The 17,909-nt window shown below is 42.8% G+C and overlaps 1 protein-coding gene across 2 annotated transcripts in view; it reads left to right on the forward strand.

Annotated features, from left to right (window-relative positions):
- The window catches only part of meis1b (Meis homeobox 1 b), an 84,290-nt gene that overhangs the window by 22,147 nt on the left and 44,234 nt on the right, over positions 1–17,909 (forward strand). For both annotated transcript variants that reach the window (XM_067610751.1, XM_067610752.1), the window contains exon 8: positions 17,709–17,854. In XM_067610751.1, the coding sequence (XP_067466852.1) occupies positions 17,709–17,854 (146 nt within the window). The remainder of the gene's footprint in view (positions 1–17,708; positions 17,855–17,909) is intronic.

Raw genomic sequence — 17,909 nt, forward strand, 5'->3', positions numbered from 1 at the left:
TCTCTTTAAATGTGAGGCTCTGTGGTATAGATAAAAGGTGTGCAGCTCCCTTGATTAGTCTGCAGTCTGTATTACTGGAGGTGTGTGTGTGTGTGTGTAAGTACAGTAGCTGGCAGATACAAACACGATTCTCTCCTTGATTTCCTCAGAGTGTGAACACGGGAAGAAAGAGAGAGAGAGAGAGAGAGAGAGGAAGCAGACAAAATGAAAGAAAACGAGAAAGAAACGGAGCAAAATGAGGAGGAAAGAGAAGAGAATCTCGGAGTGAATGCTGTGAAAGCATTTTGGAGCAGCGTGTGTATGTGTGTGTGTGTGTGTGAAAATTCTGTAGTGAGTGAGGAAAAGAGAAAGAGAGAGAGCAGTTATCCCTGATGAGTGTGTTAAGTGCTGCTGAGTGTTGTTTGGGAGTCTATTGAGGCGTATACACCGGTGCTAGCAAACAGCAATATCTTCTCTGCCAGTTCAGAGGTGAAAGAGAAGCGGCCAGGCCAACTTAAACTTACGCTACGTCCCCTTGAGGGTTAAAGTAAAATGTGTCTAAGCATTAAAAAACAAACTGTTTAGTATCTGCAGGGTCACAGGAACATAAACCTAACTTTCTGTTCACATGCTGTTTATGAAAATCAATATGTGAAAGCCATAAAGGGTAATTACACCTCAAAATACCTTGAGAAAACACCCCACAACAACTCACTGTTGCCGGTAGCAAAGTTTATTCAGGCTCAACTGGATTTACTGCATCTCAAACATTATTATCTGTGGTTACATGGGAAAAGAGATGTTTGGCCTTTCAGTGTCCAATCACGACCTCGCTCTCCCAGATTCACTGAGATCTTTACGACCCCGCTCTATCACGGCGGTCGACGCATCAACTAACATGTAGCGACTCGCCTCCCGGAAAACGATAGCCCTCGATTACTTTTTATTGCCTCCTAGGCAATAACCAAACTCAGAGTGGCCTGAGTTTGCCCCTCTCGAAAAAGAGGAAATTGTATCAGGTTCTCACAGTGGGGGGCCAGTTTGCTTTTAGGATTAGGGCTGGTGTCACCCGGCCGCTGGGGTCATGTGGAAGAAAAGAGTCTAAAATATAGGTAAACAAAGTGACTTCCTACCCTCTTCAACCATCTCTATTGGCATCTTTCAAGCTCTCCTCTCCTCTCCTCTCCTCTCCTCTCCTCTCCTCTCCTCTCCTCTCCTCTCCTTTCACATGTGAAACCATCTTCTGCTTTGTCAATCAGGTCCACTAACTCGTGTTTTATTGGCCTGAGTGAACATATCTTCTGTGGGAAGGTAATAGTCATAAAACAGTTTGATAAGGTGTCAGGGGCTATTTGACTGTTTGACTTTGGGATTTATGTGCTGTACGTGTTGTTGAGCATGTGTACACATCATCATGTGAGCCCTTATATTTGCACACATCCGTGTCTTTATTTTCTCACATACGTCTGTGTCTCTGTCTCCTTTTTTTTTCTCGCCATGGCTTCTAATCTCACTATGTGCTTGTTTTTCACTTTCTCTGATGATATTCAGAGGAATCGATTTCCCCATCTCTCTCTGTTACTTTATAGCACTCCTGCATCCATTCTGTCTCTCTCTCTCTCTCTCTCCGTCTGTTGGTTACATGTGGGCATGTTTGCATGACCAAAGAAATGCAAAGTCTAGCCCAGACCATTACAATATGCCTTGTGTGCACAATTTACATGAAATACATATTCATTCGTGACATGCATGCACACGAAATAGCTCCTCTCTCCCTTTTTTCCCCCTTATCTCTCATATGCTTTTACTCAACCTTTCTGCTCGCTTAGGATGTGTTCTGTTCAGAGAGCCTTTCAAATGAAAACATCGGTATCATTTATGTTACTTATTTCTTACCAAGTTGCCTTTTATCTTCCTTATTTTACTCATAAATTCACTTGGATCAGACCGTGTAGTTGACTGCAGTTCCAAGAAAGGGTACAACAGCCATTCATTTAAAAAAAAAAAGAAGAGGTTCTACTTCATTTGCTCCAGTGAGGGAGTGCAAGCGGGAGGGAAATGTATCTTTAGCTCCCATGTTATAATTGTGGCACGCTAATGATGTAGACACATTCTCGCTGTTTGTTTACAGGAAGCGCTCTTCTTTAATTTGCGACTGGCGTGAATGCCAAATGCCTATATCTAATTACTGGTGTTTGCTAAAAGATACTATTTACACACACTTTTTGCCTTGTAGAGGTCTCTTGTGTTTCATGGTGGGGAGATTATGACAAGAAAGTTAAATGTGTAAACGTGGAATTTTTTTTTTGATTTTTATCTGGAGCAGTTTTTTTTTTTTCTGTGTGTGTGTGTATGCAGGAAATGAAAATTAGGAACAGAGGAGTTATTTTCCACACATGATTTGTACATTTAAACATGAAGCTGTTTTCATTCAGTACCTCTAAATTCAAGATCTTGTTTGAAAAGTGTCAACCAAGGACTCAATTCAGGTTTATTTCTGTATGAAGCACCATAATTTGCATCGTTCTCGTGTAATCATCTCCAAAAAGAAGATGCCACTTTTGTCAAATTACTGGATATCTCCTTCTGGAATGTGATTCTTTAACTGTGATTTGCAAATGTAGACAAGTAACAAGTTTAAATGTGGTAATGTGCTTGTCATGCAAATGAATGGGATAAAAAAGTTTAAGCAGGCTCATTCACTTGTGAAATTATTTGCGTGTGTGTGTGTCTGTGGAAGATCTTGCCATGGGAAACTAGTCACAGCGTAGCATGGTGACAATTTGTCACCATGCTACGCTGTGACAAATTTTGCACTCTTCTTATTTTGTCTGCTTTCAATTCAGCTCCAAATTGCTGGAATTACACTGGGACACGCATGCAAGCTCTCACAGACAGAAAATCATCCCTTGAAGAGGAGCTGAGCTCAGGACCCAGGAGGCCCCTGATCAGAGAGATGTTAACTTTTCAGGGAAGACCCTGATCCACCTCTGCTAGTGGATGACAGGAGTCTGGGTCCAGATGAGCTTTTTCCGCCTGTTTATGCATTTCACTTTTCAAAAATTAAACCACTTTTTTTATAGAGTTATCAATTTTAGATGAATATGAAAGAGACATACTTTGGGCATTGGCTTGTACGGTGGGAGAATGAGAGAGAGAGGAGGAATGGAGGAGGCAGGAGGGGGAGAGCAAACAGACAGAGTATTAGCACTTTGTTCAGTGGAGAAGCATTGTTTGGCCCCTTGGCACACACAACGAACACACACACAAACAAGCAACTCACTTAAACACACACACATGCACAGAGCAGCAACGTTTATTTAAGCTTTTGATAAAGAGATTAGCCCCATCATCCTACGGTCTTAAGCTAGCCGAGGGGGTCCGTGTTCAGGAAATCCTGGCTTTCCTGACATACGGGCTTATAAGGGAACCTGGCTCTAGCAACACTTATATGATATTGATACAGTTCCTAATGGTCAGATTAACACAATTTGGTCTTAAAATGAAGGGCGGTGTTGCCAGGAAGGGTTATTTCTGCTTGAGATTGAAAAAAAGGAGATGAAAATGAGACAGAGAGAGTTAGAAAGTTAGCAAGAGGGAGAAAAGGATGGAAACAGAAGGTAGAGGAGGCGGAGTAGTTATGCCAGCTGGGCTGTTTTTTTTCTTTATTATTAGCCCTATCACAGTAGTTGGAGTCCAGCTTAAAGCTACAAACAGCAAAGTGCTAATTTTAGCCTCCAAAGAGGATAAAGATAAATAGCTTGCTGCCAGTTTGCCATATGGTCCCCTGCCGATTATATTGTGTCAGGAATATTTTCACCCCACCCCCACCTCAGCACACAAACATATACATACAATCACACTCACATATCTGTTGTTTCAGCATTTACGAAGCTGGAAGATGGCTTTATCTCAACATGTAGATATGACTGAAGAGTTCATCTTCAAAAGGTTTTTTAGAAGAAATACAGTTTTCATGATTAAACATATTTAGGACAAATTGTCTAGCCTCTAAATTTGCTTTACTGTCCCTCAAAGAGTCACTGAATTTGTTTTTATTTTGTGCTGTTAATCTCTTTTGTAAGAATAGAAAGATATGTCATAGTGAAACTGTAATTTTCAGACAGGAAATTGTAGTTGTGGCGGCGGCAGCCTCGACCAGCGGTCTTTTTTATCCACTATAGCTTCCAGCTGCAAGGTAACATTTGGCCTCCTCTGTAATCTCCTGCAACTTGGTTTATATTCTCACTTGTAAATGTGAGCCCCGTAGAAGAATAAAAATGAGTCTCCCTCTCCATCAACACACATGCATATGTTCACATGTAAATGCAACACGCACACACACACACACACACTCACTCACAGCCACTCTCCATTATTCTCTCACTCTCTCTCCCTCAAATTGAAATAATTCAATTTATGGACACAGTTCCAGACCTCCCTGGCTAAGACCATTATGCATGGAGCCCCCCCTTTTCTAACAAAAGAACGGGAGAATTTACCAGCCGGCTCTCCAAACGACACTCGCACAAAGCCAATTTCATGCCAGGAAAACACCAGCAGAAGTGCCATTTTTGGTCAAAACCTGTATCCCTACGGATTTTTTTTTTTTAAATCATTGAATATGGGTCGATGCCACTTTAATTTTTGTCAGGGTTCCCTTAGCTTCTAACATTCAAACCTGGCTTCTGCATATGTGCGCTCGCTTAATAGTGCAAGTGCATATAATATCAGATCCCTTGTGTAGTTTTTTTTCTTGTATGATGTAGTCACAGATTTGATCCCTGCAATAATCAATGTGTCCATTTACAACCGTATTTGCTGCTTCAGGTGACTCTGAACATCTACCTGTTCAAATATTCTGTTTCAGTCTAGGCAATAATGTCACTTCAAAGCCTGAAGATGTGAAATACCGTGTTTGAGGTAACTGGGCGCGTTGTGAGTCTGAGTAACCTTGGATGCGGGAGGTTGGAGGGTTGATTTTATGTGTGTCAACTGGGCCAAAGCTTGACCCAGGGCTGACCCAGACCAAACATGCTGCCTCCTGAGGCCCCCTCCCCTTGGTCCTTTTGACATGGATACCTGCTTTAGGGATTCAAGTGAGAGATAAAGACCTCGAGCTTTTTTAAGAGTTTAGAGAGAGAGAGAGGAAAGAGAAGCTAGATAACAAATACCTGTAGGTAAACACAAGAGCAGCAGGGTGGGCTGGAGGGCAGCAAGGGCGTTTACTCTGTGTGTTTGCAAAGCAACACAAGGCATGCCACTTGCGGTACACACACTCACACACATTTGGATGTAACCTGATCATCCCCTCTCGCTCCGAGCCAGTGAAACTCAAAGAGATGAGCAGGGACTGGGGGCTGAGATTCTCACTGGTGATAACCTTTGGAGTAAAGGCCTGAGTGGCAGTGTTAAACACACACACACAAACACACACATTGCATATATGAATTGTACACACAAGCTCCCATGGGTAGTCCCAGGTCTTTGTTCCGCTGAGGTTCTGTTTAGTGGTAGAGAGGTCATACTCTTACAGGAAGTCACCCTCAGAGAGGGCTGCCTCTTTTAGGAAGTGACTTGGTGGGACTGTGTGACGAGAGTGCCGGCAGCCACGGGGGGCATATCACTCTCGTCCACATGGGCCCATGGTCCACAGGAAGTAGGTCTGCTGTAAACCCACTCACTTCCTCTTCCTCTGCCCCTGTCCCGAAAGCCTTATCTGGGCTGCGTATGGGGAGGCTGATAGGACTACAAATCCCCCACATCCCCACAACACCACATCCTGTGCCTATCAAGGACATGCTGACAAGGAGGAGGAAGTGGAGACGCAACATTACTTTGGAGGCAGAATCTATAATGTTCATTTAATAGTCTTTAAAAAGGCATCCAATAAAAAAAGAAAAAATTGCCACACACACTTGATCTGTTTACTTATTAAAAATCAGCTAAAACCCTAAAATGTAAATGGAAAAGCTCAACAACCAAAACTATTTAAAGAGAGTAGGTTGTCGCTCAGATAAGGACTTATCCTGTTTTCAAACCACCCCTTCAGTAACTTGAGCTTGTGGGTGCAGACTATATTTTACTCCTTCATGATACTAAAACCTTCTGTTATTCCAAAAAAACTTACTGGAAGCTAATGTGCTATTATTAGCTTGCAGGGCTGGCATGCCTGTATTATCTAACTACATACTGCAGTTTGGCTGGCGCCGATAGGTTAGCATGAGTGGGAAAATCCTTGTGTATTGTAAGTGTTTATCAGAAGCTGTGTCACTCAGATAGTTACCATGTGGAAAAATGCACACATGGGCGAGTGCTGCACACTTTAGCTCTGAAAAATAAACTTCCTGGGAAATTTAATTTTGGTTAATGGAACCTACACCCCAAATATGAAGAAGTGATTACAGACGTTTTGTTGGTACAAAAATTATACATTTTTACTTAAAGTCTCCCTCCACTCAAAAATGTTTTTCTTCTAGTTCCTTCAGTTGAATGTTTGAGCTTCACTGTGCAGAATGATATATGTGCAGTTTGACACTGGAAAGCTGTTTTCACATTCATCTGCTGAAAGTAGAAAGTTTCTCTGAGCTCACTGAAAATCCACTTGTAAGGGGCGGACCTACAAGCATGATTTGTGACATCACAAATAGTTTGGAGCCAATCCTGATCCAATATTCAACTCACACAAGTGTGATATGGAAACTCGAAGCCTACAGTGCACATACACCGAGAATAGACTTTACAGTGAAGTAGGAGAGATCTTCTGTGAAGTAATAAACTTTTGAAATGAAATATATTTGCATATTCATAGACTCTGGAATTTTTAATGAGGGAGAGGGAAGAGATATAATTTAAGGATTTTAACATGGTAATTACACTTTTTTTGTGGAAAAACCATATCAGACGCACAATATTATTCCAAACAGAGTCTTTTTATATGTTTTAATACATGTCTGGAGGGGATCTTTAATTTTAGTTCATTAAACTGGTTGCTTTGATAGACTGGTTGAAATTAAACAAGTTAGTGCTGCAAGATATAATTTCACTAAATTTAACTCATCTAAAAGTGTGCACAGATCATTTGAAAGGATGTATTTTCAGTAAATTCATCTTGGCTAAAAATGTTACCTTGATGCTGTTGCTTAGTAGCGGGCTCCTGAGTGTCTTCGTGCAAAGAAAGATTAATTTATAGTCAGTTTAACTTGATTGACGAGGATATTTTGATAGCTTCTGAAAAGCCTTCCATGAGTAAATCTAGTTTTCTGGTGCTAAAAATATAGTTTTCACCACATGTTAGTCCACAACAAAGTTAAAATAGGATGTTTTTCCTTTAGTTTAGCTGAAGGTTCCCTCTCTTTGTCCCATGTCTACATTGAAGGACTTTGGAACGCCCTTCAGCACATCAGCTGACTTTTGGAAAGGACCGCCGTGCCATTGTGCTGTTAAGTGCTCTTAGCTTTTGTTATAGTCCTTGTCCTCTACCATCCCTTCCCCCCCTTCCCTTCTTCCATAGTCCATTTGACTCTCTCTCCCTCTCTCTCGCTCCCGTTCGCCGTGTGCTGGGTTTGACTCAAGCTCGGCGAGTCAAAGGTGTCAAAAGCTATCTGAGAGGCAGCGCAAGAGAGTGAGCGTTAAGAGTGAGAAAGCAGCAAAAGAGGCACGATTTCAGGAATCTTACCGTTGTGTGTGTGTGTGTGTGTGTGTTGGTGTGTAAGTGTAGTGTGAGGACTTCCCTTCACTGAGGCGAAGAATCCGTGGGCCCCCCTCACAAGTGCTCCCATTTGAACTGGCTCTGGCCTTCTATCTTCAGGTTAGGAAAAAAAAGAAAAACGGCAACACAAAGGCAAGAGGGCAAAAATCAATAGTTACACAGCAAAAGTGCTCAACATGAAAGGGTGAATTCATCGCCCTACACTTTCATTTTAGCTTGTACCGTCTGTCTCTTTCTCCCTCATTCTTTCTCTCTCGACTGATCTGGAAGTGGGAATAAAAGGCAGTGTGTGTGTGTGTGTGTGTATCTGTGCGTGGGGGCATACTGCAGTTTAATGTCGTGCCGGTACCCCGCGCTTGAGGCAGTTTCCAGCGTGTCAGGCAGCCTGTGGTGATGACCCTTTACGGGAAAATGGCACAGAGAGAGCAGTCACATTTACACTGACATTTTTGCCATCACCTATGGCTATGTCAACAAGCCTGATCCCTCCCCCCCCTCACAGCCAACAGTGGATGGGCCTCCACCATAACACACAGAAGCACAGGAACACACTCACAAAGAGAAAATGACCGCAACAACACGGGTCTGATATTCACTATTTTCTAAAAGATGACCTGATTAATCCACTACAGCTGCAATAATACATATTTATACCTGTCTGGTCTGATTAAGCATTTAGACTATAAAATGTCAACAGTAAGAAATACCCAGCTCAATTTCCTAGAGCCCAAGGTGTCTCACTCTTGCATGTGCAGCTGTACACATGTGCACACATGTTCATATGACACTAACGGAGAAGCAAATGTCTGCTTACTGGAGCAAAAGCCCTATATCTCTCTCCCTAAACCTCAAGCTTTGAGGAACACTTTTAATTAACTCCTTAATATGCTCAGTTTTTTTTTTCTTTTACTGTTGTTAGTTAAACACATTCCCTGTCACTGGCTTTCTGATCTCCTCCTCATCAGATCACCCCAAATGAAATAATTGCTCCAAACTTGGCTCAGATTTTCACAACAAGAAGTCTCCAGTGTGCTTTAATTACAAATAACCCTTGTAAATGACTCACCAGTTACTGTCATTATTGAATCTGTCAGTGCTGATCCACAAAACTGTCATCATTCAAAGTAACCTGCTTTGTTATTGCGTAGCACCCATTATTTACTGTAATTACTTCAATAGAATTGTCTTTGATTACAGGAAGCAATTACTTAGGTCTCCCCTGATTGTTTACCTGGCAAGCCCTGTTTTCCTTTCTCTTGTAATAATGACAACTTTATCTGTCTACCTAATCTTTCTGTTCATTATGCTGTAGCTGCTGTATGTTCTACAAAGATTAATCTACGCTTCAGAATCATATGACCCAAACGCGTTGGCGGAAGTTTTGAGCAAAGATCTGAAAATAGTGGAGTTTCTATCTGGCAAAGGCAGGAAGGGAAGTCTAGACTAGCCATATTGTTTTGTCGACAGCGCATGTCATTATCCGCAGAATAGTCGAGGGGATTTCTCTCTGTCTCTCCTCCTCCTCGGGAATAAAAGGGAGGCGAAACAGCATTGGTCACAGAGAGTGTTTTGTATTGAAGTGTGTGTGTGTGTGCGTGTCAGTGTGTGTGTGTATGTTGGTTTAGTATACTTTAGTAGTCATTATTGGAAAGTTGCCTTATTGAAAGATCCTAGGAAAAGGGTGCATGTGAGTGTGTTCAAGTTTGTGTCTGTTTTCGGTGCTTTAAAAGGAGAGACGCTTTTGAAAATGTGCCCCTACTTGGGAATTGCGTTGCGAGGAATTCCTGCATGTTCAGAATATTTGGAGATGGGAGGGGCCTCCAGAGCCATGCAAAGGGAACCCCCCACTGCCTGCTACCCTCCTGCACCCCCCCACCCACCCTCCCCAAGTCTAGAGCTTATGAATGGCCTGAATACAATAAACGCCACTTTTTTCTTTTCTCCCTCCCTCTTGCGAGCCCTTCTTTACCCCTCTGAGGATTTCTGGGAATGTAATGTGTGTCTATGTGTGCGAGGGTGCGTGTGCTTGTGTGTGAGTGCCAGAAAGAAAGATTGAGAGGGAGAGCACTTTAGTGAATATACACCAGCATGTGTGTGTGCTTTGTGTATCATGTTTTGTGTGTGTATGTGTGTGTGTGTGTGTATGAATTTCTCGCCTGCCAATATGAGATGTGTGTATCCCATGTGGAACAGGATAGCAGGCCCCTGAGGCCTGGGCCTTGCCTGGGCAGCCAACCCAGGGTCATGTGAGCTTTCTGGGGTGTGAAACTCTAGGAGTGGCCCATGAGAGATCAGCTCCAGGTCACTCGCACTCACAGTGAAAGACACACTCTCTCTCTTTCTTGCAACAAATTGCCCATAGACTAAATGCACTGTCATAAACTCAAAAGACCTGTCTCCACTCTTTCTCCCTCTCAGTCCGTCCACGGCCTATAAAACCTTGCAAAAACATCTCACTGTATCCTCCAAAAACGTTTGGCCATCTGTGAACGATTCCTCACACAGGATCCCACTCATGACATCTGGCACAAAGCTAATATTCATAACCTTATTCCTCATCTCGGCAGTGCTCCTATGAGAAAAAAAAAAGATTAGAAAGCTAAATGTCATAATTCTCTCATGTTGCGCTAGAAGCGACGTGCTTGACATGATCGCTGTTCGCAGATGACTGACTGGTGAATCCGTAGCTGTTAATTCGCCAGGCAGCAGAAAAATGGCTGACACCTTGGAATGGCACATGTGCCCGCACAGAGGGGGCAGGTAGTACCAATCGCTGTGAGATGGTTCATAATCAGATCATAACAGATTAGCCTAGATACTGCTTGATAATGTCAGGGTATGCCTTGAGACAGAGAGATGTATGGAAGTGATCAAGACACAGGAGAGGGAGACGAACAGACAGAAGAGAGGAAGCGTCATTAGTGTGCAGTAGTTAAAGAGGAAGATCGAAAACGTCAACACTGAGGATAATGAACAATGTTAAGCCAGTTTTACCTCAGTTTTAGCCAGATTTTATAAGTGAAATATCATTTGCTGCTGTTTGACTTACAAAACTTCAAACCTACAGTGAAGAAAGATAACAATGCCTGTGCAAATATCCTCCATCCCAACCCCACACTCCAGCAGACAGAGAGAAAGAGAGAGAGAGAGAGAGTGCGAGCGAGAGAGAGGAGAGAGAAAAGTAATGAAGTAGGAAGGAGGGCAAGGCAGGAATGAAACATGAAGTAGCGGAAAAGGCTTAAATAAAAGCCACCCAAGCTGAATGAGCATAGAAATAAGTGTCTGTTTAGCTAATGCTAACGAAGCTAGTGGAAACGCATGGCGAAAGCTAACCTAGTTTTTACGTCATTAACTGTTTGTTCACGGTGTGTGTGTGTGTGTGTGTGTGTGTGTGTGTGTTTGTGTGTAAGAGTGTATACAGCATGTGAGGGGATTGATAAAATATTCCTTCCCTCGGTTGGCCCCGGGGCATTTCAACTGCCCCTGGCTCCTTCCAGTCACTGGCCTGCTCCCTAATTGCTACACACACACACATACACATACACACACATGCACACTCGCGTGCACACATGCACACACACATACGACATTCACAGCTTCTGTGGCTGGAAACACATGCATAAAGAAATACAGAGATAGACGCACACATACAGACGAATGCACATCCATGCATGCATGCATTCTTCACACACGAACTTGCACCCCCACCGTCCTGCATTGATTCACCCCTTCCCTCCCAGCCCCTCCTCCAACTAGTTGCAAAGACATTGTCATGGCCGATCAGTGGGCCATGCCCAGAGTTGTGCCTGTGGCTTTTCCTCATGGGGAGACTGGAGCTTGCTAGCCTGGCCGCCTCACACTGTATGTATGCAGCTCAGGCTTACAGGCTGCTGATGCTCTTAATGAGCCTGGCAGCCTGTCTATGGACAAGAGTGACTGACTGGTTCATTGGCTGACTGGCTTATGAGCTGCCTCACTGGCTGATTGACTGATGGGCTAACCAGGTGACTGACAAGGTGACTTGTTGGCTTTATAGACTGACTAGCTTACTGGCTTTACTAGATAGGACGTTAGTTGACGAGAAGATGACTGACTGATGTGTCTATCGTTTTTCCAACCCAGTTTAGATGAAACCACACCCACTTCCATATGGTGATAGGCTCGATGGCTCGATGAAAGCCGTGTTCATGCAGGTCCTGTGAAATATGACTGCTACAGTATCTTGGAAAACAGCGATATGGGGCACTGGATATGATGAATTCACTGTTTATCAGACCACAAATGAGACAAGAATTAGCTAGCTAGCATGCTATTTTCTAACGATGGAATGTAGTCAGTTAATAAATTAATAAGGAACTACATAAATTAATAGGATGTTTAGAATGGTGTGTGTGAGAGAGAGAGCTGAGCTGAGCCCAGAAAAGAGTCCAGAAACGTTGTTTTTGTTTTAATTAGTTGGTGCTGAGACTAACTCCCCCTTCTCAGACACACTTTGACCATTCTCACGCCATCACTGCTTTCCAAACACCAATCAGAGTAAACCAAATGATAACGCAATGTAAAGAAACCTATTCAGAACATTGGAAAGAAGAAACTAAAAGCCAACGTAGATCAGAATATTATCTGGCCCTGAAAAGAAATTATGAATTGGCAGAATATCTCTTTACTGTCAGAGATAGAAAGCAGAGACAGATCCTAACCAAGTACAGGCTCAACGACCACAAATTGGAAATCAAAAAAGGAAAACACAAAAAATCATGGCAACCAAAAGAAAACAGAGTATGTGGCCACTGTTTGACAGGTGACATTGAGACAGTGATGCACTTCCTCCTACAATGTAAAACATTCAATGAAATAAGTGAAATATTTACTTTAACGAGTTCAACTCTGTAATTTCAGATTTCAACGAGCTTAGGGACCTCTCAAAAATAAAAAAATACTCCTTGCAGAAGGAGACAGGGCGTATCTTTCTGCCTAATATGTATCAACATGCCACAACACACACACACACACACACACACACACACACACACACACACACACACACAGACAGACAGACAGACACGGATACACACAGACACACAAGACCTGACTGACTGAAAACAAGGTGGACAGAGAAGCTACATAATTAATTCATTAGCTAGGAACAATACTCGGCTATTAATGTTAACATAATAGCTGCATGCTCATACCATACATTACCTCAGCTCTGTGTAACTGTGATCGTCAGTCATCTTTGAAAAGCGCTATGGTCTAAGCTACCGTAGCTGTCAAATTTTGCGGGACCCGCGTGAGCGCAGTTTCCATGAGAATGCAGACATTTCATCTAAACTGGGTTGGAAAAACAATAGACGCCTGACCGACCAGCTGATTAGGTGACATGACTGAGGCCTAATTAAGTCACTTAAATCACAACTGAGTCACTTAGATTTTGAAATCGCTGCTTAAATATCTAGTGATCCACTTTAAAAACCACAAAAGAATACAAAAATGTTTAAATCTGGTCTGTTGAGTACAAAACACTCGTGCTCCCTGTCTTATTTCCTGACATTAGTGTGCATCAGCACTCCAGAAAAGCAGCAATTTTATCATATTTAGTCCCCAGATTGGACATCCGAGCCACTTGACTACTTCTTCTGTCTCTATGGTGCTACATATAGTACTAAAGACAGCAAATAAGTTTTGCTAGAAATGTAATAATGGCTGAATTACGTTTTCTCTCAACATAATGAGAAAATGTTGTTAAATAACGTATTTTGGAAAGTTGCAAAAATGTTGGTACTGGATGTGAATGTTCAGTGACAACATAGTCCTTTTTTTTCCCCACCAAAATATCTGATCTTGCGGTACAATATCTGCTAATGGTAACTACAGTGAACTCCAGTGTGTCACACAATAGTTCTTTCCTCTCTTATCCATCATTTTCTCCTTCTCCATCACTTTCGTCAGTGGCTTGAGTTTCAGCGCCCTCTTTTTCTTTTATTCGCTCTCTCTCTTTCTCCTCACCATCCCTTTACCATTCATTTCTTCCCCTGTTCTTGCCCTCCCTCTGACTCACTCACAGGCTGAGGTAACACCGTTGACATTTCCCCAACATGGCTGCCAGACACAGCTTCAACACCTTTCCTGCTTCACCCTTCCTCAGTCTTTCTCTTTTCTCTCCTTCCACCTCCCACTCTTTCTTCGCTCGCTGGGGTTAAAGAAAAGCAGAAATTAGCCCCAGACCTCGCAGAGGTGATTGGTATCAAATTGCAGTGAAAATGGAAATGCCAATAAAATTGACGGCCCTTCCCCAGCCCTCCTCCTTCCTTTTCCCCTTCTAGGTAAAGTAAGTGCCTATGGGTCAGACTTAAGGAGAAGTATTGGGAAGGGAGAGGAAAGAAGGGAATATTGGGAGGGGTTAGAGTTTCCCTCTCCGACTTAAGGCTTGAAATATGGGTGACACGAACAGTCATACTCTGCCTACAATCTGTTGAATCAGGGTCATTATTGTCATTGAACATTTTGTGTAAATGTATTGAGAAGATCCTGTACGACAAATAGTGTTTCTATGTTCATCTCACATGGTAGGAGACAGAAAAATGTGGGAAGAGATGTAACGCAGGCTGCTTCCCTCACATTATACATCATTTCACATTGCTGTATGCATCATTTTGGTTTGTACGAAATTATTGATTAGCCGGGGGTCTTTGGAGTGATTTTGATAGTCTGTAGGGTCATTATTAAGGGTTTTGAAAATTATAGTTGCTACTTGCATTAACAATTTATTCGCCATAAATCAATAGTTAAGACGTAGTACTGTTAATGTGGCTGATATAGTGCAGTATAATACTGTGTTATATGGGGCATTGGTGGCCTAAAGGTTAGACTGCAGGCTTGTGACTGGAAGATTACTGGTTCGATTACCGGACTGGAAAGAGCACTTGAAAAGGAGAGAATTGCTCTTAGTGATACTTTCTTGTTAAATAAGAGTTCAATTAAAAAAAATATCTAAGACATACAGTAGTTTATAATAAAGTACCACATGATACACTGTTAAGAAGAAGTCTTAATGATCAAAGTGGGTTCAGTTTAGACGGGCTGTTGTGATTAAACAGTAGCGAGGGAGCGCAGGCAACAATCATGCAGTTTCTCGTGACAGTTTTCTCTGAACATCCACACTTTTATTACTCATTCTGTTCTTTCTCTGCTCCCATTGTTGTTTCCTCTCTCCTGTTTCCCCCCTTTTCTCCTTCCCCTTCTCTCCATGCTTCTCACGATTTCTCACCTCTTCCTGAGCCCTCCTGCTCGCCCACTTTCTCCCATTTGCTCACTTGCATGCATACTCGCTCACTCGCTCACTCACTCACTCTGAGCTGGTACTCCAGCCGTTTGCTTCTGTTTTCCCAACTCGCATGGGACAAGCCCCTAGGTTTGTTATTGTAGGCTTTGCTGAACATGAGCCGGTCTTTACAACGGATTGAAAGCATTTGCTTCCAATGAAAATCTGGTCTTAGATTACAAGGCTTCAGCTCGGCTCACCCCTCTTTTCCACCAGGCAGAGAGACGTAGAGGGAGACGGGGAAAGAGAGAGACAGAGGGGTGGGTGTATTTTAGCCCTGAAACAGTGGGCAGAAAAAAATCTCACTTGTTAAGCTCAGGCTGCATTTGTCCCGAGCTAATGATGTAACTGAAGCTTGCAATGTGAGTGTGGTTTTAGACAGAGAGAGGTCTGTGAGCTGGGTGGAAGGGCTACATTGTGTGTGTGTATGTGTGTGTGAGTATTTGTATGAGTGTAATGCTGAAAGTTGGTTGATTAATCAATTAATGGATCAGTAAATCGACAACCATAATTGATTCATCCTTAAGTAAACATAAAGCTTCACCACTTCCTGCTCTCAGATGTGAGGATTTGCTGCTTTTTTCTGTTTTATGTCCTTGTTAATTGAATATCTTTGGACTGTTAGTGGGGAGAAAAAAGAATTTAACAACATCACCTCAGGCTCTTAAAAAGTGATGACCGATTTTCACTATTTTCTGTGACTTTAAAGCCTCATTTGAATAATCTAAAAAATAATCAACAGATTAATTGTTAATGAAAATAATCCTTGCGTTTAATCCTTTATTCTTGCATGGTTGAATGTAGAAGTGTGAGACTACATATACATTTACATTTCAAGCATTATCCAGCGACTTGGAGTAAACTGGCAGAAGTCACTGACTTGCTTAAAGGCACTTCAACCTGCCATGTGGCTATTGGCCGAATCCAACTTTTGAACTTTTTGGTGATGAAACCTACCTACCCAGCCCTGCCACCAGCTTTACATGCATATGTGCATTATTAATGTGCAGTGGGTGGCATTTGCATCTGTATCGCACCATCTATGAAAAGCAAGTCCTTGTTTTATCCCTCCCCCCAACCTCCATAGCATCACCTCCACTTCCACACGAGGTTCATTAAAAAGCCTTCAATATGTGTGCATATGTATCTCCTTCTGCCAGAACAGTCGGAGAGAGAGTGAAAGCTAGCCAAGAGTGTTGTTGCGTATGGATCGTTGAGAGCTTCTCTCTCCTAATGGTGTATATAATTCAGGTGCCCTCCAGGCATGCTTTCAGGAATTCTTTTGCCTGAGGTAATGGGGAGCAAAGGCCTGGGTTTTAGGCCCTTGATTATTCCATTGATGTGGCAGGCTGGAAAAAAGTCATCTCCAACCGGATTAGCGCCAACATCCCCATTAATTATCGATGAATCGGGGTCTTAGGGTTTAGCTAGGTACTGGGTGACGCCTTCTGCAAGCTAGCGGTGCGCGGGCCCGCTCGAATGCAGTTATCTACTCCCACCACAGTGAAAAGACCTAGAAGCTTTAGAAGTGCTTTGTGTGTAATCAATAAATAACTGGATCCAATTCTGTGCACTGCTTTAGTGTTTTTATTTTTTTCTTCTTTCCTTCCCCTCATTTCCAGTCAAGAGAGGCAGCATGGGACAAAAGTCAGTTATCAGCCACTGAAATTTCTTGCAGTGAGGAAAGGAGTGAGGGTGCCACTTGTTTACCTCGCCTCATGTTTCTTTTATGATTATCGTCTTCATTGAGGATGGCTTGCATTTTTGAATAATGATAATAACAATTAGGCTTTTCACAGCCACAGATGGGGAGAGCCTCTTTCTCTCCACCGGAGCTGTATAGAATGCGTACAGTAATTGGGTAGTTTTGAATATGTGCAGTGTGTGTGTATGTGTTTGTGTGTGTGTGTGTGTGTGAGTTCATGTTGTTGAGTCTGAAAGCAGAGAAAAGGCCAACGGAGTGCCTTCCTTTCACTTTTCCTCTCAGTGCTCAAATACTCTAAGCTGTCTCAGTGTTCCCCTTAGGTGAGGTTAACTGGCCTTAATAGAGCCTTATCGAAGCCCTACAGGTTGCTGTAAGCAGCCATGACGCCATTGTTATGAAAAGCAGCTAGCTTTGTTAGCGCTGTTTGTGCCTCTGACTTCCTTTTTTCCACCTATTTTCCTTTTATTTGCTGCCTTCCCCCTCCTCGCAACCTCCCCTTTTGTAGTGCCGTGTTACTCTTTCCACCTCAGGTAAAATGGCAGAATGCGCCGGGGCGACGCTTCAATAACTATTTTCCCCTCAGGATAATAAAGACTAAATCTCTCTGTCATTTTCAATTCTGCGCGGGCTTGGATGGGAGAGTGGGGAAATGCGACCTTACAAGTCCTTTGTGCTCCCCTTCTCCCTCTCTTTCTCACAGAAAGATCCGTGCGCTCGCTGTGTTTTCAAGTGGCGGGTGGAGAAAAATGAAAGGCAGGGTTATTTATAAATGTATTAAAAATGAATGCATTTATGAGGTGCTGTTTTCCAGCCATTCTCTGCTTGCCATTGTTGTGTCTCTATACCCCTCCGTCTGTGCATACAAAGCCCTCCAGAATTCCTTCGAAATCGTATTTATTCCCTTTGAACGCAGAGGCACAGCGAATGCAGGAAGTAAACAAACTGTGTGTCTGATCTCTGCTGTCTCTTCCTGTTTCCTTATCATGTGACAGGTGATGGCCTGGACAACAGCGTGGCTTCACCGAGCACAGGGGATGACGATGACCCAGATAAAGAAAAGAAACGCAACAAGAAGAGAGGGATCTTCCCTAAGGTGGCCACCAACATCATGAGAGCATGGCTCTTCCAGCACCTAACAGTGAGTTGAATGAAACAGCGTTTGTTCTCGATAGCTCTAAGTTTCACATCACGTG

Source organism: Thunnus thynnus, chromosome 14, assembly GCF_963924715.1.
Source record: "Thunnus thynnus chromosome 14, fThuThy2.1, whole genome shotgun sequence".
NCBI lineage: Eukaryota > Metazoa > Chordata > Actinopteri > Scombriformes > Scombridae > Thunnus > Thunnus thynnus.